The 27107-nt window shown below is 51.1% G+C and overlaps 12 protein-coding genes across 12 annotated transcripts; 6 read left to right on the top strand and 6 right to left on the bottom strand.

Annotated features, from left to right (window-relative positions):
- Window positions 1–103: 103 nt before the first annotated feature.
- Window positions 104–1536, bottom strand: M437DRAFT_68756 (p60 domain-containing protein; the record flags this gene model as incomplete). Its single annotated transcript, XM_041025166.1, has 3 exons — window positions 104–311; window positions 364–1338; window positions 1391–1536. The coding sequence occupies 3 exons, from the start codon at window positions 1534–1536 to the stop codon at window positions 104–106; spliced, it is 1329 nt and encodes a 442-aa protein (XP_040876807.1).
- Window positions 1537–1880: 344 nt separating this feature from the next.
- M437DRAFT_55799 (ras-domain-containing protein) lies at window positions 1881–2726 on the top strand (the record flags this gene model as incomplete). Its single annotated transcript, XM_041022932.1, has 5 exons — window positions 1881–1924; window positions 1979–2004; window positions 2062–2150; window positions 2213–2615; window positions 2668–2726. The coding sequence occupies 5 exons, from the start codon at window positions 1881–1883 to the stop codon at window positions 2724–2726; spliced, it is 621 nt and encodes a 206-aa protein (XP_040876808.1).
- Window positions 2727–2951: 225 nt separating this feature from the next.
- M437DRAFT_55877 (NAD(P)-binding protein) lies at window positions 2952–4061 on the bottom strand (the record flags this gene model as incomplete). Its single annotated transcript, XM_041022956.1, has 4 exons — window positions 2952–3282; window positions 3341–3543; window positions 3604–3859; window positions 3997–4061. The coding sequence occupies 4 exons, from the start codon at window positions 4059–4061 to the stop codon at window positions 2952–2954; spliced, it is 855 nt and encodes a 284-aa protein (XP_040876809.1).
- Window positions 4062–4665: 604 nt separating this feature from the next.
- On the top strand, window positions 4666–5684 carry M437DRAFT_87328 (DUF1753-domain-containing protein; the record flags this gene model as incomplete). Its single annotated transcript, XM_041028623.1, has 2 exons — window positions 4666–4704; window positions 4755–5684. 2 exons carry the CDS (start codon window positions 4666–4668, stop codon window positions 5682–5684), a joined length of 969 nt encoding a protein of 322 aa, XP_040876810.1.
- Window positions 5685–7377: 1693 nt separating this feature from the next.
- Window positions 7378–10128, top strand: M437DRAFT_68760 (DUF221-domain-containing protein; the record flags this gene model as incomplete). Its single annotated transcript, XM_041025167.1, has 3 exons — window positions 7378–7398; window positions 7455–7935; window positions 7985–10128. The coding sequence occupies 3 exons, from the start codon at window positions 7378–7380 to the stop codon at window positions 10126–10128; spliced, it is 2646 nt and encodes an 881-aa protein (XP_040876811.1).
- Window positions 10129–11974: 1846 nt separating this feature from the next.
- M437DRAFT_55850 (GroES-like protein) lies at window positions 11975–13151 on the top strand (the record flags this gene model as incomplete). Its single annotated transcript, XM_041022947.1, has 3 exons — window positions 11975–12259; window positions 12312–12815; window positions 12879–13151. The coding sequence occupies 3 exons, from the start codon at window positions 11975–11977 to the stop codon at window positions 13149–13151; spliced, it is 1062 nt and encodes a 353-aa protein (XP_040876812.1).
- Window positions 13152–14223: 1072 nt separating this feature from the next.
- Window positions 14224–17037, bottom strand: M437DRAFT_55860 (uncharacterized protein; the record flags this gene model as incomplete). The annotated part of the gene is made up of 2 exons (XM_041022949.1): window positions 14224–16716; window positions 16813–17037. The coding sequence occupies 2 exons, from the start codon at window positions 17035–17037 to the stop codon at window positions 14224–14226; spliced, it is 2718 nt and encodes a 905-aa protein (XP_040876813.1).
- A 445-nt stretch (window positions 17038–17482) lies between these two features.
- M437DRAFT_55864 (acid protease) lies at window positions 17483–18969 on the bottom strand (the record flags this gene model as incomplete). Its single annotated transcript, XM_041022950.1, has 3 exons — window positions 17483–18353; window positions 18410–18642; window positions 18847–18969. 3 exons carry the CDS (start codon window positions 18967–18969, stop codon window positions 17483–17485), a joined length of 1227 nt encoding a protein of 408 aa, XP_040876814.1.
- A 1528-nt stretch (window positions 18970–20497) lies between these two features.
- M437DRAFT_55955 (ABC1-domain-containing protein) lies at window positions 20498–22243 on the bottom strand (the record flags this gene model as incomplete). Its single annotated transcript, XM_041022968.1, has 1 exon — window positions 20498–22243. The coding sequence occupies one exon, from the start codon at window positions 22241–22243 to the stop codon at window positions 20498–20500; it is 1746 nt and encodes a 581-aa protein (XP_040876815.1).
- Window positions 22244–22433: 190 nt separating this feature from the next.
- M437DRAFT_87334 (uncharacterized protein) lies at window positions 22434–23033 on the bottom strand (the record flags this gene model as incomplete). The annotated part of the gene is made up of 1 exon (XM_041028624.1): window positions 22434–23033. The coding sequence occupies one exon, from the start codon at window positions 23031–23033 to the stop codon at window positions 22434–22436; it is 600 nt and encodes a 199-aa protein (XP_040876816.1).
- A 559-nt stretch (window positions 23034–23592) lies between these two features.
- Window positions 23593–24793, top strand: M437DRAFT_55999 (3-carboxy-cis,cis-mucoante lactonizing enzyme; the record flags this gene model as incomplete). Its single annotated transcript, XM_041022976.1, has 3 exons — window positions 23593–23736; window positions 23794–24376; window positions 24432–24793. The coding sequence occupies 3 exons, from the start codon at window positions 23593–23595 to the stop codon at window positions 24791–24793; spliced, it is 1089 nt and encodes a 362-aa protein (XP_040876817.1).
- Window positions 24794–25295: 502 nt separating this feature from the next.
- M437DRAFT_77900 (alpha/beta-hydrolase) lies at window positions 25296–26957 on the top strand (the record flags this gene model as incomplete). Its single annotated transcript, XM_041026898.1, has 1 exon — window positions 25296–26957. The coding sequence occupies one exon, from the start codon at window positions 25296–25298 to the stop codon at window positions 26955–26957; it is 1662 nt and encodes a 553-aa protein (XP_040876818.1).
- Between the last annotated feature and the right edge of the window lie 150 nt (window positions 26958–27107).

The raw sequence follows: 27107 nt of genomic DNA on the forward strand, positions 1-27107 counted from the left end.
CAACCAAAGATCCCGACACGCCACTGGTATCAAACACATGTAAGATCCACGCTATACTTGCTTTTCCGTAACTCCAAGTCACACAAAGAGAGCCACACTGCATCTAGCGCAGCTTCCAGTCCTTGTAACTCCACTTCTCGGTGACTTCTCTCTTGGGCTTCTTGTGTTGCATGGTACGACGAGACTCCATCTTGCCGTTCAGCAACAAATTTCTGTAACGATCTTTGAGCAGATTGCCTTCAGGTCGCAATGCACGAAGTGAGTCTTGGAGCTCGTCTGCGAGAACAACCTCGAGGGGAGCATCAGGGACACTAGGACGGCTGTTAGTACGTGAATGAACATGGTTGAGAGACAGAGACTTACGCATGCTTGCCGAGGGTGCGACGACGCAACACCTCGCTCTCATCCTCATCGTTGATCTCAGCTTCGGCCTCAGCGCCAGTTTCAGCAGGCTGCAATGCCTTTTGCTCGGCGAGAAGACGCTCCTTCTCGGCCAGCTGAAGAGCAATCTCCTTGACGCGCGCTAATTGTTCTTCCTTCTTCTTCATCTGCTTGTCCCACTTGGCCTTCTGTTCCAACTCCTTTCTCCTCTTGATCTTGTTTCTCTGGGACGGTGTCTTTCTCTCCGGACGCTTCTTGGTGACGACTCCAGAATCTTCGGCTTCGCTCTGAATACCCTCCCACTCGCTCTCATATGCTGATTGGTACTCGTCGTCTGTTGCTGGCTCAGGTCTTGCGGCCTCGGCAAGAGCTTTCTCCAGGCGGTCGTGCTCCTCTTGTGCCTCTTGCAGGCGTTTACGTTCAGCGGCAACCTCACGCTCACCAACCTTGGTAACGTGTGCCTCCCAGTCTTCGAATGTAGGGTTGTAACTCTTGCCAGCAGAAGGCTTGGGTACAGCGGCGAATGGCTTGCCATTGGCGGCCAGTGAGATAGGAGCGTGCTTCAGAGTCTTGGGGGCAACCTTTGCCTTCTTTTCGGGGATGAAGGAGAATCTAGGGTCTTGGGGCAAGGGTTCCATACTCCACGGGTCATGGTCTGCGCTCTCGGAGGCTTTGATAATATCGGATTGGGCACCGGCAGAGTTTGCGACGCTGCGCAGGTGTTGAAGGTCCTTGTGTGAAACGTAGGTGCCGTTCTTGTTGCGCTTGCTGCTTCCAGTTGCGATGCCATCGGACTTGCGCTTCCTTGTGTCTACTGCGGGGACCTTTGAGCGTTGTGCAATGATCTCGTCGGCCTTGAGAGGCTTGTGGCGCTTGTTGAAGTCGTCTTTGATTGAGTCGGCGCCCTTGACGTCGGTAACGAAGAGTTCCTCGGCGGGTCTCTCGGTCAACACACCACTGCAAGAACGTCAACTTGTGAGATTGTGGAAGGGGTTACACGGATTCGTACCCTTGGATGATCTGCTCGCGGACATCTTCAACGCCTGCTTGCAGCTCGGTGATGTCGACGTTCTTGCGCCATGCCTTCTTTCCTTTACGAGAAGGCTGCTTGTGTGTTGCAGGAGCGCTCTGGGTCTTTTCTGCCACGGGAGCCATGGTCTTGGTGAGAAAAATAATGTCGTTTGAAAAAGTAGGACAGCAGCCCGTAATTTTTCTGACAGGGCCAAATCTCGCAGCGTGTTTCTCCGCAAGCGCTCTGGAAGGCTTGGCTCGATTGGCGTCGGCGAACAAGCCCTGGCCCTTTCCGGCTGCTGGCACGGTCCTTTGTGGAGACACATTGAGGGTCGCAGCTCGCGCGAGTCCGCAATTCAATCTCCTGAATTGGTGGTGCTGCTTTCTTGCAGACTTGTTCATAATACTACCCTGTTCTCTCCTCTGCACAAGACGTTGCTGCTGCTGCTCCCGCCCTTACACATCTTGTCAACTCAGCACCCGTCGTCATGGCTCAACCAGCGTCCTACACAAACCCGCTGAAGAAGTTCAAGTTGCTCATAACCGTTCTAATCGATACATGCACATGCTGACGTGCATAACCCAGGCTGGTCTTCCTCGGCGAGCAGAGTGGTATGCCACAATTCAACCTTGCCTTCCATTGACATTCCCGATTCTAACCCTCTTCAGTCGGCAAGACGTCTCTGATCACCCGCTTCATGTACGACTCGTTCGACAACACCTACCAAGCTACTATCGGAATCGACTTCTTGTCAAAGGTTGCTACTATGCCTCCGCACTTCTTGAATCCACGACCCAGGCTTACACAATCCCCTTGCAGACCATGTACCTCGAAGACCGCACCGTACGCCTACAGCTCTGGGACACTGCTGGACAAGAGCGTTTTCGTAGTCTGATTCCCTCATACATCCGCGACAGCAGTGTTGCCGTCGTCGTTTACGACATTACTTCAGCAAAGTCCTTCCAACAAACCCGCAAGTGGGTCGACGATGTCCGCGGTGAGCGTGGCTCCGACGTCATTATCGTCCTCGTAGGCAACAAGACCGACTTGAACGACAAGCGCGAAGTCACCACCCAGCAAGGAGAGGAAGAGGCCAAGAAGCACAACCTCATGTTCATTGAGACGAGCGCAAAGGTCGGACACAACGTGAAGCCTTTGTTCAAGAGAATCGCACAAGCACTGCCTGGCATGGAGAGTGAACAGAACCAAACGCCCAACCAAAGTACGTTTGCTTTTACACCATGGGTCCCGGATCCTCTGACTGACTCTCTCAGTGATCGATGTCAACATCAACCCAGGACCCACGACAGACAACTCGAGCTGCGCTTGTTAATTGCTTGGCTCCCCGCCTTGTCTTTGTTCTCATTCGACGCCGTTTTCCCTTCCCAAGATACCTTTAGTTTTTACCTCAAATCTTCTTCTTGTACAGTATTCAGCATGCAGCACGGCGTTAATTGAGCGGTTGACCGGCTTTTGGAGTAAACGATAACCCCATGTACATAAACATATCTGCATGTTCTGCTTCTCTGTCTTGCCTCTTCAGATCTTGGAAATTGAGTTATACCACCTTGACGAAGCCTCCGTCCGCAGAGACAACCGAGCCAGTAACCCATCGACTATCTAGACCACAAAGGAAACCTACAACATCGGCGATATCTTCAGGAAGAGCTGCTCGAGGACCCAGACTTTGTTTCGCCAGAACGTTCTTGTTCACTGCTTCCCTCATTGGAGGGGGCATCTTGCTGACCATATCTGTCTCTGTAAATCCGACTGCGACTGTGTTCGCTGTGGTACCCTTCATGAAGTCCAACTCTGGGTTGGCACCGAGTTCGTCTGCCCATGCTCGTGAAAGGCCCTCTAGTGCTGATTTGAACGTTATGTAAAGAGATCTTGGATACCTTTTAGCTTTCCTGGCGTTATAATCAGGACCGACGATCTTGAACCCACCTTCCTGGCAACCCAGGGATCGATGCTCGAGCCGAATCAGAACCGATGTTGACGATTCTGGAATTGGTGCGGAACATCTTTCTCTTGACAAACTCGTTGACAATCATCATAGGTGTCTGGACGTTTGCAGCCATCACCTCCGAGACCATGTGTGGCTCGATCTCGCCAATTTTGGCGCGAATGGGATGGGCCGCATTGTTGACCTTTTCCATTCGTGGTCAATGTCATCCGATGCTGAGGACAGAAGTGAGTGTGTGACTCACTAATATGTCGACATGGCCATCGAACTTTTGTTCAAGAGCCTGAACAATCTTCTGTGCGCAATCTGCATCTTTGATGTTTGCAACTATTCCAGTGACTTCAGGTGGTGATGCGTGTTCTGAGTAAAGATGAGATACGGTGTGGGCAAGCGAGTCGATCAGGATTAAAGAGTCCGGTCCCGAGCAGGTGCCCAGTACCGAACAACCTCGACTTGCGAGTTGAAGAGCAATGGCTCGTCCAATGCCTCTTGTGGCGCCTCTGATGTTCGATCAGTATACTTTCTCTCTCTTCATCCTTGCTACTTGCTCCAAACGGGGAACATCTCCTCCAGTGATTCGTGAAGCAGTTCTGGGCTCACGAGGACGATCAAGCGTAGGAGACACTCAAAGACCTACGTTACGACAGCAACCTTGCCAGCGAGATCTTGCTCACGAAGCCTTGGTGCCTGAATCTCTGACATGTTTTACTGCGGCGATGTAATCGTTGATGAGCAAGGACAGGGTGCTCCTGGTAGCGATGGTTACTGCTTTGCGGGTTGGAACACAGTCACACAGTGTGTATAGCACAATTCCAAAAGTCAACTGCCATAGATTCGAGCCTTTATACAACCCTGCTGGAAGGGAAGGATCACTAGTGCTCTAGGATGGGGACCCGGATGCGCCTTTGACGTCGGCTGTCATATGTTGGACTGGTAGGCACGACGGCTGAGCACCAATAACAAGAACGAAACAGCACATACATCACATCCCGAAAACAGTATTGCTTGGATGTATATGCAGGCTACAATATCCTTCGCATCGGAAATGAAAGTAAGAATATGAAGTGCCTGCACGTAAACAGGGCAGATACGGCAATTTAGCGCCCGGGTTCCGTTTTCTCTGTCTAATTTCTCTGGCCGGCAGTCCCGGCGTCCGAGCCTCAAGGCTCAGCGCCGACCCTTGAACTCGCTCTTCTGCTAATAATCAACAACAACCACAACCTCGCGAGGACACTGGATTGAGCAGCGCCTCGGACAATCTCTGCGACACCTATCAACTCCAACATATCGCCTTGGAACAGCGACCATGGCGCTTCCTGCCATCTTCCGCATGCTGCGGCCTAAAGTGCGTCGTGAGAATCATCATGCGACAGCGCGCACACTGACGACGAGCAGACATTCCTCTACCTGATCTCGCTGCGCACCGGAACCGAGATGATTGCCTTGACGCTGCTTATCAACAAGGTCTCAGGCATCTACGGTCTCCTTGCCATTCTTACCGGCTACCACCTCTCCTGGCTGCAACTCACCATGTACATCTACTCGATCGGTGTACTCGCCGCCCTCTGCTATCTCTCGCCGCATATCAAGCGCCAAAGCCCATTACAATGTCTCGCCCTCGCCTGGCTATATGTGATCGACTCTATTATCAATGCCTCCTACACCGCTCTCTTTGGTACCACTTGGTTCCTAATGCTTGCCCGCCACATCAACGACCCCGCGCCCAGTGACAACAGCAAGCTTCCCGGTGGAGCGATGATGAACGATACCGCAGGATTCACCAGCCCTGAAGTCAACGCCTCTCGCGTTGAGGTTGTCGCAACCCCTGCTATGCCCGGACAAAACGCTGTCGCTGCCGGCATCAATGACGGTTCCGCTCTCGGACACGCAGTCTTCCAATCTGGTAGCATTGCTAGCATTACTGTCATCAGCACGCTTTGGGCTATTCGCATCTACTTCTGCCTGGTCGTTATGGCATACGCTCGTGGCGTGCTACGCCAACACATTCTTATGACCTCTTCGAACAACTTCGGCCTGCACGGTGGCTCTGAGCGTACCGATTTGGCAGAAAATCCCTTCCGTGAGGGCCGCGAGGAGGGTGAAGGCTGGAAGGGTCGTCTGGGCCGCATCATGACTTCAGTCGGAAAGAGATACTGGCTCGGCAAGGATGACGAGGATGAGTGGGTACGTGGTACTGGCGAACGCTTCACCAACAAGAAGCGTCTCAATATCAGGGTTCCTGAACCCGGCGTCGGCGAGCGTGAAAGAAGAGCTAGAAGTGGCACAGGACCACCGCCTATGTTGAAGAAGCAGGAGACTTCCTGATCTGTACGAAGCTCGAGACAGGATTACGAGGCACTCGATTTGTATGTTATTGGGCATGTATAGCTACTGGGACATGCAGGAGTTCAGGACAGCTCGGGGTTCAGGCACACGTTACGCATTCAAGATTCGATTCTGTATAATCAATAGTTCACTTGAGACACGATACAAGTCTCATTTCATTCGTTGCTGCCAGTTACTACAACCTGTAGAACAATTGAAGAGTGCAAACTCAAACCTTACCTTGACATTTCTGACCTTGCTGACATCCTCATAGCCAGCAAGATCGCCTGCACTAAGACTTGTCGCAAAACCAGAATCGCGTATCGCTGCTCTGGCTCTGCGTCTTGGAAGGAGCAGTAATGCCTGTGTTGGAGCTGGTTTCTGGTGCAACAGTATCAAAGTTGTACCTCGCCGTGTACTAGAATCTGCAACTTCCACCATACTCCTACTATAGTCAAGAGCAGAATATATACTATTATATAAAGGTACACTTGGTTTAGAAAGCAGAGGCATGTTCATGGAGAGTTTGCAACTTATTGTATCTCAGGGGGAACCATCTTATTCTATATTGCTATAATGCGTTTCTATAGCTATACGCGTTACATGTTTTAGTTCACGGAGAGGAAGGATTTTTGTAACAGGCCAGCAGAAGAATATCCATTTTCAAAGAGCGATGACGATAGCAGAGAGGGCACTGGTCGGCAGACATTGTCATTTTTCATCTGCTAGATACAGACAATGCAGCTGGCACAACCCAGAAGGGCGATATACAGCTTCTCATGTGATACACAGAAAGGCTCGCCCTTTGACCATGAATATCGTCGTGGTTTCGCCGAGAAAATCTGAAGTGTTATTTTGTTAAAGTTCAGCGTTGCTCTGGATGAACGGTGGTCTGCTCGCTCCCGAGAGTCTGATCCCAAGATCCACTTCGCAAGACCCTGGATTTCAACGGTGGACCTTGATGCGGGCCGATCTGTTTACTGATGGTGTTTCAGCACGAGATGATGTATTCTTGTCATGATCAATTGGGTTCTGGCGAATGTCAGATATACGACCAGAGTCAGAAAAGGCTGCATCGTCGCTACACGTAAATGGCCAGCCAAACTCGCCGATGCTCAGCATCAGAGCGCCCGTTGTCATATGAAACGAAACAGGGCATTTAGAGTTTCACGGACCTCAAATGGTGGCTGGGAATATTATCTTTCGTGACTCCCAAGCCACTTGAGTGCAATTTCCGCCGTCTCTCCTCAAGACTCCACGCGTGGCTAGAACGACACGCTCCAGCGACAGCGACAGAAGCAGATACTTCTTGCACGATTTTGCATGCAGTATGACATGTGCAACAGGCAAACCTGCAAGCGTCATTAAGGCGCAGCCAACTCTGGCGAAATTCAGGCTATATCTTGATGCTAGCTAGTTTTTTATATTTTGTTTGCTCCTGATTTCATTGCTGCAAGCGTCATCCCGCAGCGATCTTCTCTCATGCAAGGCTGCTTCCAAGGTTAAACGCACGACAGGCTGGACATTTTAGCGCCGTTTCCTGTCTTGACACTCAAGCGCCTCCTCAAAAGAAGACCCTGATATCAGAGGCGGTCTACCCCTTGGGTAGATTTCTTTTCTTTCTGCTCTTTCGTGAACCTGAGCTTGCCACTCGGACGCATTTATCGCTCTCGAGTACCACATTGCCGTCAACATGGCGGCCACATCAGCTACGGTACTTCAATCACAAGACAACATTGTTACAGCGACAATTCTGACCGCATGAGATAGAACGCGAATGACGATCCTAACGTTGGCAGCGCACAGCATGCGTCATCTTCTGCTACTGGTCTCCTCTCTACTTTAGCTCCAGTTGCTCTGATAGCATTGGTCTGGTTCGCACTGTTCTTGATCTTCAGAAAATGGTTTCCGCGCAACTATCGCCCGAGAACCTTCCTGGGCAGTATACAAGAGCGCGAACGGTCGCCTGCGCTCCCTGATGGCATCTTTGCATGGTTTGGCAACTTTTTCAATGTCCCTGACAGTTACGTCCTCAACCACCATTCTCTGGATGGCTACCTATTCCTGCGCCTGTTGAAGATGGCCGTCTTCACTTGTTTGGTTGGCTGTTGTATTACTTTCCCCGTTCTATTCCCAATCAATATTACAGGTGGCGGAGGCAAATCGCAACTTGATATCCTTACTATGGGTAACGTGACCAACAACTATTACAAGTTGTTTGCGCACACTGGTTGTGCCTACCTCTTCTTTGGTACGATGAACATCCGATCTTCAAGTATAAAGCTTACAATGTGTTCAAGGTTTTGTCATCTACATGGTCACCCGAGAGAGTATCTACTACATCAATCTGCGCCAGGCCTATCTGCTCTCGCCATACTATGCTAGTCGCCTCTCGTCCCGTACTGTTCTTTTTACCTCCGTGCCGGATGAGTATCTGAACGAGGCAAATATACGTCGCATGCTCGGAGAATCCGTTGAAAGAGTTTGGATCCCTACCGACACTGGAGACCTTGAGGACGAAGTCAAAGTCAGGGACAAGACAGCACTCAAGCTCGAAGCCGCCGAAACCAAGCTCATCAAAGCCGCAAATGCTGCTCGTCTGAAAGTCAACAAAAAGAAGGCCAAGAAGGATCACGAAGACATCGCTCTGGAAGAACTTACACCCGACGTTGAGGGCGGCTCTGCCGCTTCTCGCTACCTCTCTGCGAAAGATAGACCTACACATCGTCTGAAGCCTTTGATTGGAAAGAAGGTAGACACTATCGATTGGTGCCGCGCGGAGCTGGAAAAGCGTATTCCCAAAGTCGAGGAGATGCAGAACAAGCACAAGACTCTCGATGGCGTCAAGAAGGTCAACGCAGTCTTTGTGCAATTCACCAGTCTACAAGAAGCACAATCTGCTTACCAGAGCTTGACACATCACCAGGTGCTTCACATGGCTCCTCGCTACACTGGAATGACGCCAGGAGAGATCATCTGGAGCAATTTGCGCATCAAGTGGTGGGAGCGAGTTCTCAGATTCACAGCAACCGTTTCCTTTGTTGTTGCCTTGATCGTTTTCTGGTCGTTCCCAGTCGCTGCTGTCGGTTTCATCTCCAACTTGGACAATCTCAAGGATTATGACAGTGGCAACCCTCCGACTACTTTCAAAGAAGGGTTCACCTGGTTGAATTGGCTCCTTGCTCTACCACAAGTCATTTTCGGAGTTGTGTCTGGTCTATTGCCCACGGTCGCCTTGGCTATCCTGGTGTCCGTATTGCCGATAATTTTGCGTCTCATGGCCAGACTTGGAGGCGATCCTTCTCTGTCTGCTGTCGAGCTCACAGTCCAGAACACCTACTTTGGTTTCCAGGTCGTACAGGTCTTCTTGGTCGCCACTCTCGGTTCTGCTGCATCTTCAGCTCTTGGTGAGATTCTTCCGAACCACATCAACCAAATTCCTACCCTATTGGCTTCAAGCATACCTAAGGCTTCGAATTTCTACTTGTCATACTTCGTACTTCAGGGTTTGGGCGTGGTATCTGGAACCTTGCTCAACCTTACCGGTCTGGTTGTCTTTATCATCCTTGGAAAATTCTTGGACAACACACCTCGTAAGATGTACAAGCGATGGACGTCTTTAGCCGGCATGAGCTGGGGCACTGTGTTCCCACCATACACCAACCTCTTCGTGATTGCGATCTGTTACGCGATCATTGCTCCGTTGGTCCTCATTTTCGCTGCCATCGGCCTTTACCTGTTCTACCTGGCCTATCGTTATAATCTGCTCTACGTGTCGAATGCCAACATCGATACTAAAGGACGTGTATACCCTCGTGCCCTCCAGCAGGTCTTCGTTGGCCTCTATATTGCTGAATTTTGTCTCATTGGACTGTTCGCCATCGCCACGGGATCATCCGTAGGAGCACTGGGTCCTTTGATCTTGATGATCATCTTCATGGTGTTCACAGCTCTCTATCACCTGGCTCTGAATGCCGCTCTAGAGCCTTTAATTAACTATCTGCCCAAGAGTCTTGAGGCTGAAGAGCGTCGCCTACTGGATGAAGACGCCAACGTTGAGAAAGGCGAGAAAGGAATGGTCGCTGACACGAACGTGGATCTTGGCCCATCGCCTCATGAAAAGCCTACCTTCTTGAAGAAGTTCCTCCGACCAGATATCTACACCGACTATGCAACAATGCGTCGCTTGGTCCCCAAGATGGTCGGTGTCAGATACGAGTCTGAGGAAGAAGACGATGCCTACTTCAACCCGGCAGTCACTTCACAGCCGCAACTTTTGTGGATTCCGCGTGATCCAATGGGTGTCAGTAGACAGGAAGTCAGAGAAACAAGCAAGGTGATACCAATCACGGATGAAGGCGCCACTCTTGATGAGAAGAACAAGATCGTCTGGGATGCTCAAGATGGTCGTCCGCCAATCTGGGAGCGTCCAGTCTATTACTAAAAGCTTAACGACCCGACGTTCGAAATGCAGAAACAGTCGCCGGTATGAAGATGTTTTGTAGCTTGAATCATGACCTTAGTGTCTTTTCTCCTGTTTTCCAGTCTTGGTTGCGATTGAGGCATGAATATTGGTCGCTCACGAAACAATATTTAGATATCATAGAGAAGCCATCACGATGGAACTATCATTCAACGATAGTATGCTTCCTGTGCTGACCAAAATAAGACACTGTATACCATATTGAAACCACCGCCGGGGGATGAAAGCTGTCATATAGTGATCCTGGCTTATCTGCTGTAGAGATATTGAGCAGCGTCCATGATATCCCTGTCTGATCGCGGGACTGACAGTTGAAGCATTTACATGAGCATGTCATGTACACGGATATGATGTAGCTCAGGACTGTACATACGAAGTCATCAGTCCTACCGTGGCTGAGTGAGATACACCATTTTGAGATTGCCGCTTCAAGAGTCTCATTAGGGCGGGTCTGCCAGCGGCCACGCACTTGTCGGATGGAGGTTGTTATGGTTTGAGTTCTACTCCGCACTGGTGACTGACTCGCATCCGAAAAATGCACATCGGTGAGCTTCGCACAGAGTTCAAAGATTATTCGCTGCATTCATTCATCAAACAAATGACTTTTCTCGTCAAGCGAAGCCGGATCTAGCACGAGTCTAAGGTAATCGATTCGATACCAAACATCAAGAAAGCATCAAAAGTTGGAGGGGAAACACCATGAAGTTGCGTTCGTCCGGATCACTGAGCCTGCAAGCCACTGTCTCCTCTCAGTCCAACTATTGCCAATTCGAGGCCAGCCGATTCGAGTTGAATGCTGCTAACAGGCGAGGATGGCGCAAGCAAGGTCAGCTAGGTGCTCTGATCTCTCGAAGGATGCTGACCTGATGCCTTGGCGAGTGGGATCTGGGTAGATTTCCGTTCGAACGAGCCTATGAGGTTCTTCGGATCCACGCCCGGCCATCGTTTGGACCTGCGTTATGAAGCTGGATGAATACCTATGACAAGGTTTGGAAGCTACCCCGCCGTAGCCACGCAGTTCACTGCCCCGCGTGCGGGAGCTAGGGGTCCCGAGACTGGGGTCGGAAGCCGGCAGACCATACCACATTAAGATATGACCGTGTATCAAACCCTTGTCACTGTTTTGTTTACAATGGTCTTCCTCGAGCTCCCTTAGCTCTCTGCACCCTCAATCGACTCTCAAAGACTCCTTGTAAGTGCCCCGCTATGTATTGTCTTGTAGTGATTAGCTACGCTCGAAGTTGAAGCCTTGAAGATGTCGACGTTGTGTCACGCCATGACAGCAGACGCCGCATAGTTCCGCGACGCGAGACGTCAGCCCTCAAACCATTCGATTCCTTCCCAACCAAATTGTTGTTTTACGAGTAGTTTTCGTAGGATTGGCCTTAGATTCGGACCTTGTACGGTAAGAAATTTGGCCGTTTCGGCCCTTGTGGGTATAGCACGAGACTACACCACCACGCCATGGCGCCTGGCGACTGTTTCGTGACTTGGTTACACCCGATAGAGCGAGATCTCCTGCCACTCGCTGCAGGTTGAACTTAGCTTCGGACTACCGCGCGAACCTCGAAGGAGCTGCTGGAAACATCACCGAGTTGCTCCCTTCCAGCCGATGCAGGTTGACCCCTCCATGCAAGTGGGGTGAGCTCTCTTCGGGCCTGCTTCAAGCAGACAAGCACATAAGTAGTTCGCTCCTGCCAGCTACACACTCCCTCATCTTTCGATCAAGCAACTCTTCCTCACACACATCACAACCCCCTTATCAACTTTCACCTCTACTTTGACTCGAACTAGAGACCAATTGACAATGTCGTCTCCTCAAATCCCCGAGAAGCAATGGGCTCAGGTCATCGAGAAGACTGGCGGCCCACTCGAGTACAAGCAGATCCCCGTCCAGAAGCCTGGTCCTGATGAGGTCCTCGTCAACGTTAAGTACACCGGTGTCTGTCACACTGATCTTCACGCCTTGAACGGTGACTGGCCTCTCCCAACTAAGCTTCCTCTTGTTGGCGGCCACGAAGGAGCTGGTGTCGTTGTTGCCCGCGGTCAGCTCGTCTCCGAGGTGAACATTGGTGACCATGTTGGTATCAAGGTATGTATAGACTGCTTGTCCTTCGATTGACGTGACTGACTCAAGTGATCAGTGGATCAATGGTACTTGCCTTTCTTGCGACTTCTGCATGCAGTCAGACGAGCCTCTGTGCGCCAAGGCTCAATTGTCCGGATACACTGTCGATGGTTCCTTCCAACAGTACGCTATCGCTAAGGCCGCACATGTTGCCAGACTTGACAAGAACGTTCCTCTGGACGGTGTTTCACCAGTTCTGTGTGCCGGTATCACTGTCTACAAGGGCATCAAGGAATCTGGTGCTCGCCCTGGCCAGACAGTAGCCATTGTTGGTGCTGGTGGTGGTCTCGGTTCTCTCGCTCAGCAGTACTGCAAAGCCATGGGTATCCGCACCATCGCCATCGATGCTGGTGACGACAAGAAGAAGATGTGCGAGGAGCTGGGCTCTTATGCATTCGTCGACTTTAGCAAGAGCCAGAACGTTGTCAAGGATGTCCAGGCTGCCACTGAAGATGGTCTTGGTCCCCACGCTGTCATCCTCCTCGCCGTCTCCGAGAAGCCCTTCCAACAAGCCGCTGAGGTAAGTCCACCATTGAAACATACGTCATTGCTATTGATCCTTGGGTAATAACACGCAATTTAGTACGTCCGTCCCCGTGGTACCGTTATCTGCATTGGTCTGCCCGCCGGTGCCTCCCTCAAGGCCCCTGTCTTTGAGTCAGTCATCAGAATGATCACCATCAAGGGTTCATACGTCGGCAACCGCAGAGACACCGCCGAAGCCCTCGACTTCTACGCCAAGGGTTTGATCAAGGCACCCTTCAAGGTCGTTGGTCTTTCGGAACTGCCCAAGGTCTTTGAGATGATGGAGAAGGGACAGATCGCTGGTCGCTATGTCCTCGATACCTCAAAGTAAGCTTTGGAGCTGTTGAAACATGTTTGGAATTTGACCCGAAAGCCACATTTGGACGTTGGCTAGTCTTGGATGATGATGATGACTTTGTTGGCAGTCGACTTTGTTCTTGGTATCTCCTCTTCGACCTCTTGTATATAATTTGTTGGCCTTTATATCTGAAATCGACCTCTGCAAAATTATGTCCTTCAGTGATTCGATTCCAAAGGAAAGCATGCTGTCAACCCTGTAGAGAATGAATCAACATTTGAGGCCGATAAATGCTCCAGTATAGTTGAGCACGGCAATGCTCCCGGCCGAAAAACAAAGTTTGATACTGTCAAGCGTTATTGGAGATAGTGATTGATACGTTGACTTCATCGATTCGCGGTCACGGGAATTCAGTCTTCGTCTACGAATCGCCAGTTTGTAGGCTCATTTCTCGATGGCGAAAACTCCCGACCTTGGTCAAGGGGTCGACCTTACTGTCAGAGATCGTGACGGAATACGTGCTGGGATTGGCGCTCATGTGACTTGAACTCAAATAAAGATGCCATACAGTATTTAAGATGCATGAACACTAACCAGAGCTCAAGAAGCCGGAAGACGCTACGAGAAGACACACAGTGAGCGTTCACACCACGCCTCTCGGAGCTCCGACGGCAAGAGGCCTCGACCGCTGAGGAACGACTTGTTCAACGCGGCAGAGAGGCCTGTTCGGATTCGTCAGATGCAAGTGCTTCGTCTTCTCGTCATGCCTACAAGAACAACTCAAGTCTATCGACCACTGAGAAAAGCAAGGCTCAGGAAGGCACACACGATCTTATGTGATAAACTGCAACAATGTCACAAATACGTTCTCCATTGTACTTCATCAAGACGGAGGGAGGCCGTATTGGAGCAATACAGTCCTGTTTGCGTTTGTCCTTGCTACGTGCACGAATGCGAGAGGACTGGAAATAACAGCGTCGGCAGCTGCTTTTGCCGCAGTGGACGTAGCTTTTATCGGTAGCAACCTCGGAAAGACTTGACGAAATCAGGAGTGGATATTTGAGTGCTTGTTAGAAGTTCAATCATATCGGCATCTATAAAGAGCTCATTGATACCATTCCCTCTCGTCATAAGTCGTCATAGAATCAAACCCATCTTGCTGTTGCCGGGTTTGTTGTTGCTGTTGCTGTTGAGCGCCCACGCCACCACTGCCAATGACAGAAGGATATGCTGCTGCTGCAGATGAAAAAGCACCTAGTCCAGGTCCTGCAGTGACAGGACTTTGTCCCAGAGGTGTGACACCCAAGTCAAGCGCGCCACCCCAGTTGCCAAAGCCGGAAGCTAGTTGTGCTTGATCGCGGAACACCCAGTCTTGGCTGTCACGTAGTAGTTGTTCGACTCCACCGAACATGTCTGATGGGCTTGCGGCTGCCGTGTAGGTCGCTGTCGGCGACTCTGCCGAGTTCATCGATTGGAGGCCGTTTGTGAAGGGTGTGGATTGTGCAGAAGGATAATTTGTTGCACGCATATCGGATGCTGATTGAGGAGGTAGAGTAAAGGGATTTGCGGTTGATTGAGCGTTGAATGGGATTTGTCCGTACATTGGCGCAGAGGCATTGGCGAGCATGGCTTGCTGTGCTTGTGACCACGCAGTTCGCTGTTGGGTGAGAGGCTGTTGTACTCTTTGCACTGGCTGGGCTTCTGATGTCCCCATCACTGCATTCATGGATTCTCGGCGTGCCATCGGACTAGGCGTGTCTATGCTGTGGGCACTGAATTTGGTTTCGGCACGAGCAAGTACGGTCGCTGCTTCCTCAGGTAGCTCGACCTTCCACTTTCGCGCCATGACGGAAAGAATGCTCAACGTGCGGCGCGCGCCGAGCCAGCCTTCTCCGATCTCTTCTAGATGCTTGATGCCGTGAATAATGTCACGGCGAGCATTCTTGTCCGGCAGGTTTAGCAGATGGATAGTACATGCAGTATGCATGATATAGACAGTCACATTGCAGATCTGTCTCAGACCGTGCGATCGTTTGTATAAGCGCATGAGCTTCGAGATCATGCCTGCGGCTTGCGTGCATAGCCTTCGCGGGCTGACATTTGCAGGCAAGGGCGACGTGCTCTGATTGTACTTGAGGAAAGGTCTGAAAAGGTGGATAAACAGAAGTTGGAAGAACATGTGCATGGTCAGAACACTGCTGAGCCCTCCCTCTTTGGGCTCCATTTCTGCAGGTAGATTGCGACGCCAGCTTTCAAGGCGGGTATGAATATCACTCAACATCTTGAGTTCGGCTTGCCGACCGCGGCTTTTGTCCATATCACTTGGATTGTAGAAGTGTCGCATGAGATCGTTGCTGATCTCGCAGAGCACTGATATCTGCAAAGCAACTGCACGGGTACGGGCGGGCTGGGATCGCGCACTCATGAAGCCTGAATCTGTATATGGTGCCCAAGAGGCACTGTCTTCGTCCGGAAAGACATCGAATTTGGGCACTGTGATGGCCGAGCTGGGTAGTTGAGGTAGACGACCCAGGTAATTTGACCAGCATTTGTCGAACAGAAAACAACCCCAGAATGTGATTCGACGAGCATCCTCTTCCTCGGAATCGATAGTATGGTCAGCGCCGTGACTCAGACCAGATGAATCGATGTTCAGACCCATGTCACAAGCCAAACGGAAACTCATTCCCGAATATACCCAGCCCTTGGCTTCACGACCGCAACCAGCCTCACGCACACTCATAAGTGCCAGAGCCTGAACCGTGGTCATCTTTGGCTTCTCATATTCATCGTTATCCATAATAAGTCGTTTCGCTTCGCGGAAGAAGTGGTCACCAGCAGTAGCAGAGTCGTCCGGGTTCTCACGCGCACCAGGCGAAGAGGTGAAGTGGCAGCCAAGGGCGAGAATAGCATTCACTAGCAAGGGCGTACAGTATTCGGTTTTTCGCCGAGTGTCAGATGGAGGCTTTCCTCTCATGAAATCGCGGAAGAAAAGATGCTTGGGTAGGCATGTGAAGTAGGTGTAGTGCCATGTAAAGTACATGTTGACAAGATGCATGACCAGCTCGGGATCAGATGTCTGATTAGTCCAGGATGTGACAGGATTTTCTTGCTGAGGATATGCGTCAGACACAGACGAGGACTGCGAGTCGTCGGCTTGCAAGAAGAGTAGATTTGAGGTGCCGCCGATATAGCGCACTGAGCCATCGTCGAGTCTCAGCTCGCCCGCACGAGTGGACAGTTGCTTCTCGAATAGCGGCGTTGCTGTCGAAGAAGGGTTTGTGCGATTATGAGAATGTTCTTCGTCCATTTGATCATCCGACTCGTCCACATCCAGGCCTTGCTCACGAGCGACAACTCGCTCAGCGACCTTGTCCAGACTCTCACAAGTGCGCATCTCACGCACCAGGGCGGGCACATCTTCTTCGGGATAGTTGAGAATGGCGTGAATAAGGGTCTGCAGGGTAGAGTTGCGCGTTTTGATGGAATCGGCGTCGCTCCGGTACACGCCCTTGCGGCGGTGATCTGAATTAGGATCATATACACATTCCGTATTGTAGACCTGGGCGCAGGCTGCGCAAGAGGGCAAGTTGCCATCCTAAAGCAGTAGTTAGATTGGCAAAATATCAAAGGTTGGATGTGAGAGGACTGAGGCTTCGCTGAACAAGTCCTTTCAACTTTCTCTGGGACTTACACATTTTGACTTCCTCTTGCGACAGGCTACACAAGCTGAGCTCACACAGCGTCGCTTGTTCGAGTCATCGCCAGGCGCGTCGGTTGCTGTGTCGTCCTTCTCCTTCCTTCGATGGCGGGCACGCGATTTGGCTGTAGTTGGCTTCACTGTGGCATTGTTCTTATCCGAGGCCGCTGCTGCTGCCGCTCCTGGGCCTGGTTGCGACGGCTGCTGCTGCGGTTCCATCGACTTCACAGGACTGTCATAAGGATTGCCGCTGATCGATTTCCAGATACCCCGCGATAGTGACGCTCGTCTCCGAGGACTTGTTTGATAATGGGTCACCCGGTATCTTTGCGAGTTTTGATTCTTGTCAGCGAGCGACAAACGAGTTGCATCTAATCAGTGACTTGCTCGTAGCGCTCAGCATCCTGTGCCTCGATGACATGCTGACAAACAGTGGTGTTTCTTGACCTCCCACATATGCTTTGCGTTATCGGCCCAGTTCCCTCGTAGCCGTTCAACCAATCAGACCCCAGCTAAATGATAAGCCGAGCCGCCAAATGGGGCTCTTCCAGCCATACAACTCTCGCTATTCATCACTTATCATTGACACCGTTGGCTACCAAGAACCTCTTGCATTATTGTCACTAGCTATCTCTTCATTTGTCCGTGATCCTTCTACATGACACTAAGCCTTGGCAGCCATGCCCAGAAGGTTCGACTCTCCGTGGAACACAACAAAGTGGTGCTTAAGCAACGCGTCGCCAAAGATTTGAACGTCACTGCCCGAGTTGCTTTGAATACCACCGAAGCAAGTCTTCGAATCGACTGGAGAGAATGTGATACCCGAGCCAGGGATGTTAGCCATGTAGTTCTCTCCGACAGCCACTGCGAAATCAGGCAGGTTTTCCGAACAGTCGTATGTGTAGCCGCCAACTGTGCTGTCATAGTTGGCGCTTGGAATTTGAGAATAGTACGCTTGAACAACTTCAGGATCAAGCAACAGCAGACTGGTACCAGTGTCGGCAATGGCCGGTGAAGCGTTAGTTCTGTTGTAGGTCTTGCCGCCAATGCTGTAGCAGTTGCTGTCGAACTGCCAGAATCCAGAGGCTGCATTAACAGGCGTGAACTCCAAGTCGCCTGTGAACTTGGAAGAATCGATCGTGCCGAATTCGTACGTTCCACTTCCATCAAGATCCAGACATGCCGTAAAGACAGGCTGCGCCAGCTCAGACATGATGTTGTCGAAGAAGGTCTTCTGAGGTGTAGGCGACACCGAGTTGAGATTTGAGAATGCAAGGCCGACAAGACCGTCCGAGTCGGCATCTGACACGAAAGCGCTTGACACGGAAGTGGCCAGCTCGATGGCTTGACGAGTCACAGTTGCACCACCAATGTCGACAGTATCGGTACCTACAACACCTGCAGCGCCGCTTCCGTCACCGTACGAGAGGCTGAAACTGTAACCTTGAAGTTCTTGGTAAGATGAGCTCTTGGAAGGGTTGAAGGCGCTGTGCTGTCCGATCTCAGAGCTGGAAAGAGAGGTACTGAAGACCCATCTAATAAATTGTCAGCATCGTTTCATATCTTATGCGACCTTGGGCTTGACACATACAAGTCGGAAGAGCCGGTGTCGAAATTCAGGTTGAGTTTCTGGCCACCAATGGTAACAGGAGAAAGATATTCGGCACCGTTGTCAGCAGGGGTAGCGGCCACCTCTCCGGTCTCATCATCAGCGTTGGCAGCGGGAGCCGGAGAAGAAGCGGCAGTAGCGGCAGCCGCAGCAGAAGAAGAAGCAGCAGTAGAAGAAGAAGCGGCCCACGAAGTGGCAGCACTGTAATAAGCAGCCTCCGAAGTTGCAGCAGCGGCATAAGACGTAGCGTGAGAGGCGGCAGCCGACGAAGCAGCAGCGGAAGGAGCAGCAGCAGATGGAGCAGGAGCGGAGTTGCCATCTGGAGCCGAGAATCCCCACGAGAAAGTTGCATAGAGCCAGGCCTTGAAGTCGGTGAAGGGTCGGTTTTGCGAGGCAGTGTGACGGTCATTGCCTGCAACACTGGACGAAGAAGAAGCGTCTGCGTCAAGGTCCATGGTAGTCCCAGCATTGAACTCAGCGGCCCAGGGGGATCCGTCTGGAGTGGTCATCGACCAGCCATACTTGCGGTAGGCGCGAGCCATGGCCTCAGCGGGCTTGCGAATGTATCCAGTCTTGCGGATACGAGGCACGATGAAAGAACGCTTCGAGAGAGTGTTTGAAGAGGTCTGTTTGGCGGTAGGTGCGGCCAGCGCAACTGTGGCCAGGATGGCTACTAGCAGAAGAGCGAAAAGACGGTGCATCTTGATCAGAAGCAGAATGGTAATGAGCGGATGGTTGACTGCGCTGTCAAGCGTCGGGACAGATTATCAAAAAAGAGTGTAAGAAAAGAGTGAAAGTGACTGAACCAAAGCAGTCAACGTCCGCGCAACAATGAAGTTGTCCTTCACTGTGCGAAGAGTGAGAAAGGAAAGAGCACAAAACAAAAAGGGAAGCGGCGATGGGACGTGAAAGGAGAGGAAGTCGATCCCCTTAGATGAGGGCGAAACAGTACATTTGTATGTACACACAGACGACAGTCACTTTACATCCCTGGCCCTGAACACTTTGAACACCCGCTTCGCTTACATCTCAATGCGCCTCTCGCTATTGTTTAGGACAGAGGCCAAACCCAAGGGGTAAAACTGGCCTTGGTGAGGTAGGTGCGCACGGGGCGTTCTCGCTCAGCAGCGCAATGGAGTGCATCAAAGTACCGTAAACCATCGGGTCCTTCCTGTTTGCATTGGCGCTATTCAGAGAGTGACTGACATCTGCGACGGCTCGGCACGTCAGCGATCCTTATTGGCACGGCCGTCACTGAACATGCTGCCTGTATGAATCTGGATTGTTTCGAAGTCTTGAGACTCATCAAACCAAAATGTAGTCCTGAGCACATGGCAATCCGTCTCGCATGCTCACACTCATTAAGCCAAGTGGTATTGAGGTCGTACAATGTATCAATCTCTTTCATTCTCGCGCCTTGCCGCCTTGGCTCCATAGCCAAGTGTTTCGAGTATTTTGTCTTGCCGAGACGAAAACTCTCGCGAGATCAGATGTATTGATGTTTGCGAGGTCCATAGCCATCTTCAATCTATTGTTTAGAGCCAAGCGTGGTAGTCGTCTCACCACCATATTTACACTTTGCTTTCGCTTGGTGCTCGCTCATCTGCAGTCCTTGAAAATCTGGAACATGTATCTTGTGTCTGCTAGCCGCTGCATTTCTGAAACGTGTTGTGGGTCGCAACTTGAGGTACGAAGTGGCCAAGAACAAACAGTCAGGGGTCAAACCTTGCTTGCTTGACTCTCAATCTGTTTCTGGCGGTTCGTGCTGAAACAGATTACCCCGGACCTCTGCCGCCGACATTCTGGATGCCATATATGAGGTCAAGCGTAAAAAATGGTTAAAAGCGTAAGTCTGCCTCAGCGTTGACACTTCAATCAACTGGTTTACGTTCAGATACTCTCTGGGGTGAAGTGGTCGAAACACGAATGAAGTGATCTCTTGAATATCTACAAGACCAAAGCCAATGTCTATAAAACATCACCGCAATGAGAAACCCCTAACCAATTAATACACACAAGAAAACAGAACGCCATCGCTCAAATATCACAAACGACATACAATCTTTACTACTAGATGATCGTAGGCTGCATGCCCAGCAACCTCTTGATGTTTAGCCACATCTCAAATGCAGTGAGCTTAAACTCGATGCGGGCAAAATCGGCCCAGGCAGTGAATCTGCGCCAGAGCCTTCTAGGACCGAATCCAGCAGCAGCTAGTAGCTCCATCTTTTCTTCGTAAACTGCACGAGCCGCGTAACGCGCGAGAATCATAAAGGTGCGGACAGGTCCTTGGCGAGTATGCAGGTTCTCATCAAGACTGCGCGTCAGATCATTGGTCTTGAGGATAAGAAGGATGACACGGGGCACTTGACCCAGGAGCTGAACGAGCTGTTCAAGCATGCCATCGCCTAGCGCGTCTGAAATGGCCTCTTTCTCCTCATCTGTCCTAGAGGTTGCGACGCTCTTTGTGACGACGCGGTAATCGCGGCCAGTGATTGCAGAGGCAAACAGCGGAAATTGTTCATCGTTGATGCCAGCTACCTCTTTCGCATATTGGCGCATACGAGGCTCATCGGCATCCAAAACAGCCAGCCATAGCTTGGCGTAGCTACGACGAAGAGCGTTATCAGGTACACGATAGAGACCGTGATCGTAAAGAATGACGTCGAAGTTATGAGGAGCGCGTCTAGAAGTATTCAAGCGAATAGCGATATTGCCACCGTGGGGGTCGCAATGCAGCGGGGCGTCTTTGCAAAAGATCATCTCGTTGAAGATACGGGCAAGGGCGGCAGAGACTTCATCACGGTCGATGTTGTTGGAATCAAGATAGGCAAGGTCGTCAGGCCTGCGACCAGTGACATAGTCCATGACAAGAATGCGGCGCTGAGCCCAGTGAACTCTAGGAATAATGACGGGTAGGTATGGAACCTGGGCGAAGTACTTGCGAGCAAGTTCGGCGTTGGAGCCCTCGAGAGCGAAGTCCAACTCTTTCGGCAGACTTTGGTCCATCTCGTCACTTAGCCAAGTCAGGTCGTATTCCGGGAAGAAACGCTTGAGGGTGCGGAAGGTGAATCTGGTGAGAGCCAAGTCGAGAGCAGCCCATTCATCGAGAGCAGGGTGCTGAACCTTGACAGCAACACGTTCGCCGGTTTCGCGCAGAGTAGCACGGTGGACTTGAGCCAGCGAGGCTGCACCAATCGGATTCGTCTCGAATTCGGAAAAGTAGTGTGACAGAGTGTTGCCGGTGTCCTTGAGAACCATAGCCTCGACGCTTTCCATCGAGGACACAGGGCATTGGTCTTGCAAGGGAATGAAAGTATCACACCATTCGGAAGGCAGGAGGTAGTTCATGCTGCTAAGATGCTGTCCCAACTTGACGAAGATGGAGCCATTCTTTTGCAATACAATCAGGGTACGATCAGCGCAGCGCTGGTGGCAATTCTTGAGAAGAGCCTGGTATTCAGGCTCAGGAAGGACATCGTGTTGGTTGAGAGTACGGCGGTAGTCGTTGATGTTGAGAGCGAGAGCGCTGACGACTCTTCCAGTACGGCGGGCGGCAATCCAGATATAGCGGGCATCATCGCTGACGGCAACAGCACCAGCAGTGGCTACGATAATGCCGCTGACGATGTACAGGCGTCTCCGGGACTTGGTGGTCTTTGGCAGAGCGGCGTCTGTGGCATATGCGCGCTGCTTGAGAGTATCAGTAGGGCGGATAGGGGAAGTCCATGTTCGGTGCGAGGCTGGTCGCGAGAGCCACGGCGTCCGACTCGCCGCAGTCCTGAACAATCGTGCCCATCCAGACGTCCCGTTCATCGCATTGTGTCTTGGATCATGTCCTGCCTCGTCGTCGAAAAAATGGAGGGACCCTGGACTGGACTTGCATGACGCTAACGACCGAGACAGCCTGCCCAGCCCAGCTCCGGCGTCGCCCGACAGCTGAGTCCATCTTTGTGCATTATTGACATAACATCTTGTGCTCTGTTTGCAGTCGTCATATAGCTATCTATTGCTCAGGCATCACAATCTCGGTGCCATTCTTCTCTCCCACGTTCATGGCTACAAGGAATCTGCTGACCATGTTGTATGTCGCTACCGTTGCCGTCATCTCCATGACTCCTGTGTCGCCCAAGAGCTTTCTGAGCCCATCAAACACATGGTCTTCCACCTCGACGTTCTTGGTGCTTTGGTCCGTGTAACACAGCACTGCCCATTCCTCTTCGCTGAATGTCTCTTGCTCTTCCTTGGTCTTTTCCCTGCCGCCTACAGGAAACACTGCTGCAGTTCGGACCAGATCCAGCGAGGCTCGCGGCAGGCCTCCCTTGAGCGCCAATGGAGAATGCGCGTTCCACTCGAATGTCGCTTTGTTGAGTACCGCAATACGGCACACAGCCATCTCCATCAAGCCAGGGTTGAGTGATGTCTTTGATCGTACTGCTCCAAGAAGACTGTTCCAGCCGTCGGCGATGGCAGTGTTGTGCAGCAGGGCCAGGTCTAGTGGCAGAAGAGGACGTGGCTTTCTGCGTTCGGTAATGCGCTCGTAAACAGCTTTTGTCGACTCCGGCGCATCAGCTGCTGGCTCCTTGGGTGCGTACGGGATGCGCATGTTGGGTCGATGGGTTGACTTGTAGCTTCTTATAGAAGGTGGTGGTGATTTGGGTGAGTGGTAGCGAATGCAAGAGCTCCCTAACAGAGGAAAGGCCCTTAGCTTTATATAACTGAGTTGCTTGACATGTGGGGTCATCTTTACGGAGGGCGACCGAAGAATCAATGCCAAAAGTGCCTCGCGCGGAGGCCGTCTTTCGCACCGGTCTCTGGACTCGGACCAAACCGCAACTATCTAGTCAGAGACATCCCGATCTGAATCATATTCACACCAATTCTGCTTTACAAATGTGGTTTTGATGCTTCATGAGCATACAGTTCTCGCTCAATCGACTTTGCCGTGCTCGGAGCCGTGAGTGGACCCCACACTCCCCGGTCGTTTGCCGTGGTCTTCTCCCGAGACTCCGTTCTCGCTAGAGCAACAATTCCAATCTTGTGGTCAATCTTGTAGATAGCTTCTGTGTCTCATGTTCCGGAGACTGCAAAGCAAGTTAGTGAGTCCATTGATCCAGGCACCAGGCTCTGCAAAGCGTGCCTTCTCGACATCTAATCACCATAAAATGCTCCACCATTTGATGGTAGGCACCTGGACACCGCCAGGTGCCATTTTTACCTTTCAATTCGATGATGAGGCCTTGACCTTGAAGTTGATCAAGAGAACTGAGATTCCTGAAGATGAGCCCATCTCATGGATGACCTTCGACGTTTGTTCAAGCCAAAAACAAGATTGCTTACAACCAAATTTCTAACACAAGTACTAGCATGCGAGAAAGACCATCTATGGAGCTGCTATGAAAAAGTGGAACAGTTTCTCGGTCAAGAGTCCGACAGAGATCGAGCACACTGCCTCTTTCCCTATGGAACACGACCCTAAGGCATCTCAAGCAGACACAAAAACCCGTGCAATCTTCGTTCTGGCAGGCAAGAAGCCCCCATATAATGTGTACGGTAACCCTTTCTACGACCACGCTGGCTCAGGCAACGTCTTCTCTGTGGACGACAAAGGTAGTCTGAAAGAGAACATTCAAAACTATGACTACTGTCCACAAACAGCTATCCACGGCATGGTCTTCGATTCTACAGAGACTTATCTCTACTCTGCCGATATGTGGGCGAACAGAGTTTGGTGCCATAAGAAGGACCCAGAGACTGGACACATGACTACTATTGGCAGTGTCGATGCTCCGGCGGCAGGTGATCATCCACGCTGGGTTGAGATGGCACCAAGTGGAAAGTACCTCTACGCTCTGATGGAAGGTGGCAACCGACTTGGAGTTTACTCGATCGATGAGGAAACGCATATGCCCGTATACACCAACAAGATCTACCCTCTTGTTCCTCCAGGTAAGAAGCACAACTGAATCTGGTCAAGAACATAAATCACTAACATAGATAACAGGCCACCAGGAGATCTATCCTAAGATGTACCGCTCAGATGTTGTGTTCCTCTCATCCAGCGGTAAATATCTGTTTGCGACAGCTCGATCGAATTCTCCAGACCTGACTGGATACATTGCAGCATTCAAGCTGTCGGAGTCTGGTGACATTGAGCGCCAGATTTGTCTCAACCCTACACCCACTAGTGGTGGTCATTCCAATGCTGTCAGCCCTTGCCCTTGGAGTGACGAATGGTTGGCCTTGACCGATGACGAGAAGGGCTTCATCGAAATCTACAGATGGAACGAAGAGTTCCTCGGTCGTGTTGCTCATTGCGATGTCAAGGAGCCTGGCTTCGGCATGAATGCTATCTGGTATGATTAGATGATTAGGTAGAAGCTTCCACAAAATAAACAAGCACCACCATATGAAGTTTCGTCCAGTTATTCCCCTCCTTTCAACCAACATACCTCAACTCACGCCAGAAGACACACAAGTACCAGTCTGAGCAGCATGAAAGAATGGAAGCACATCTGCTTGCTGGACCGGAGTACCAGGGTCGCTCCCACGAGCACGTAAGGAACGTGTTTGGAACATGTCTCTCTCTGCCGCAGCTTCTGCCGTGCCAAAAAACCGACCCCACTACCCCTCACCTCACGGACTCGAATGTTTTTGTGATGAGCAACGGCATCGTCATTCGGGATTCTGGAGTTTTTGCCGTCGTCGGCTGCTCAGCTCGGGAGTGGTGATAGATAGGCAATCAACCAAATTTGACAATTTCGTTTCAATGACACCAGATTGAAACTCTCCAGAGCATTTTCTACAACTCGAAATTCACCTTACTGTGACAACCGATTGATACAGTTCAACAAGAGAAGACGCAACAATGGCAAAGACATCGGGAATTCTGTATGTAACCATGCAACCCTCGGCCGACCTCCCAGCCGCCGACTTCCATGACTGGTATAATAACGAACACGGGCCCAATCGTCTTCGCCTACCCTTCATCCACAATGGCTTCCGCTACCATGCCCGCGACTTGTCCGGCGAAGGAAAAGGCAAACACGAATGGATGGCCATCTACGATACCGACGACATGGATGCATTCAACTCGGAAGAGTATCTTGCTCTCCGCGGTGCTCCCATCCAAACCCAGCGAGAAAGAGATATCAGACCCAAGGTTGAGATCGATAGACGAAGCTACGATTTGGTGAGCAGCAGAGAAGCAAAGAAGTTCAAGAAACTAGAGAAGATTGAGAATTATGGAGAGGGCAATGTAATGATTTCTGTTCTTCTCAAGTTGAAGCCTGGTCAAAAGGGAGAAGAGTTGGACAAATGGTACAATGAAGAACATATCGATATGCTCTCAAAGGTACCTGGTTGGCTGCGCACAAGACGCTATGTCACTGCTGCCATTGACAAGAAAGACGAAGTCGAGTACATGGCTCTGCATGAATACGCACCAAACAATGGACTTGGTGGCAAGGAGTTCCAAGCCGCAGTCGAAACGCCCTGGGCCAAAGAAATCATGACCAACGTGGTTGCCGAGAAGATCAGACGCGAGTACGAACTCTTCTACACCTTCGGCCCTGCCCCTCGCGACCTCCAAAACTTCGCCATTGCAGGATTCAAGAAGTGGGATAGTCCTGCTACACAAACCAGAACTTTCTCTACTGGCAAAGATGGCGGTGCGGTTGAGTCCTACATCACCACCAGCGATGGAGCAGAGCTTCAATACAGACTGGAAGGCTCGACACATCCCAATGCACCCCTGATTGTGCTAAGCAACTCGATTCTTACAAGCTATGGTATCTGGGATGATATGGTGGACTCGTTCCTGGCCAAGAACAAGCAATACCGCATTCTGAGATACAACACCAGAGGCCGCACAAGCAAGGCTGGCGAGAAGCTTGTCACAATGAACGTTTTGGCTTCAGATATCATTGCTTTGCTTGATGCACTCAAGGTTCGCAAGGCAGCAGCAATTGTTGGTGTCAGCATGGGCGGAGCATCTGTGCTCAACACTGCCTTGACATACCCAGACAGAATCGGCTCATTCATGGCATGCGACACCAACGACAAGAACCCAGAGGTCAACAGAAAGGCATGGGGCGAGAGAGTGGCCATGTGCGAGAAGGAAAACGCGTCTGGCGAAGAGGGCGAGAAAATTGTCGGAGAAGAACTCGCCGAAGTCACAGTCAGAAGATGGTTTGTCAAGGAGAGCTACGATGGAGGTGACATGGAGAAGGAGTGCGAGAGAGTCAAGAAGATGGTCATCAACAACAGTCTGGAAGGATTCAGAAAGAGCGTTGAGGCACTGTGCGACTACAACTTCCAGCCGCGCATGAAGGATGGAAAAGTTAAGGGTGTATTCGTGGTTGGCAGTGGAGACGGAGTACTGCCAAAGACTATGAAAGAGATGGCTGCCAGATATGGCAGCAACGGCGCTGAATGCGTCGAGATCGAGGGAGCAGGTCACCTGCCCATGGTGGAAAAGCCAGACCAAGTAGCAGAGGTGCTGGGCAAACTGGTGGCTTCGTCGTCGTAGAATGGATCTGCCAGGCCGCTCCTTCTGCGGCGTCTGTGAATAAAGTAATTTATCAACGAAACCCTTGTCCCCTTCCCATCGTCGGCCTAGCAGTAAATTCCTCCCAACTCGTCGCTTGTAGCATGCTTTGTGTGTGATTCGAAGTCAGAA

The sequence above is a fragment of the Aureobasidium melanogenum genome (assembly GCF_000721775.1).
Source record: "Aureobasidium melanogenum CBS 110374 unplaced genomic scaffold scaffold_23, whole genome shotgun sequence".
NCBI classification, from domain to species: Eukaryota; Fungi; Ascomycota; class Dothideomycetes; order Dothideales; family Saccotheciaceae; genus Aureobasidium; species Aureobasidium melanogenum.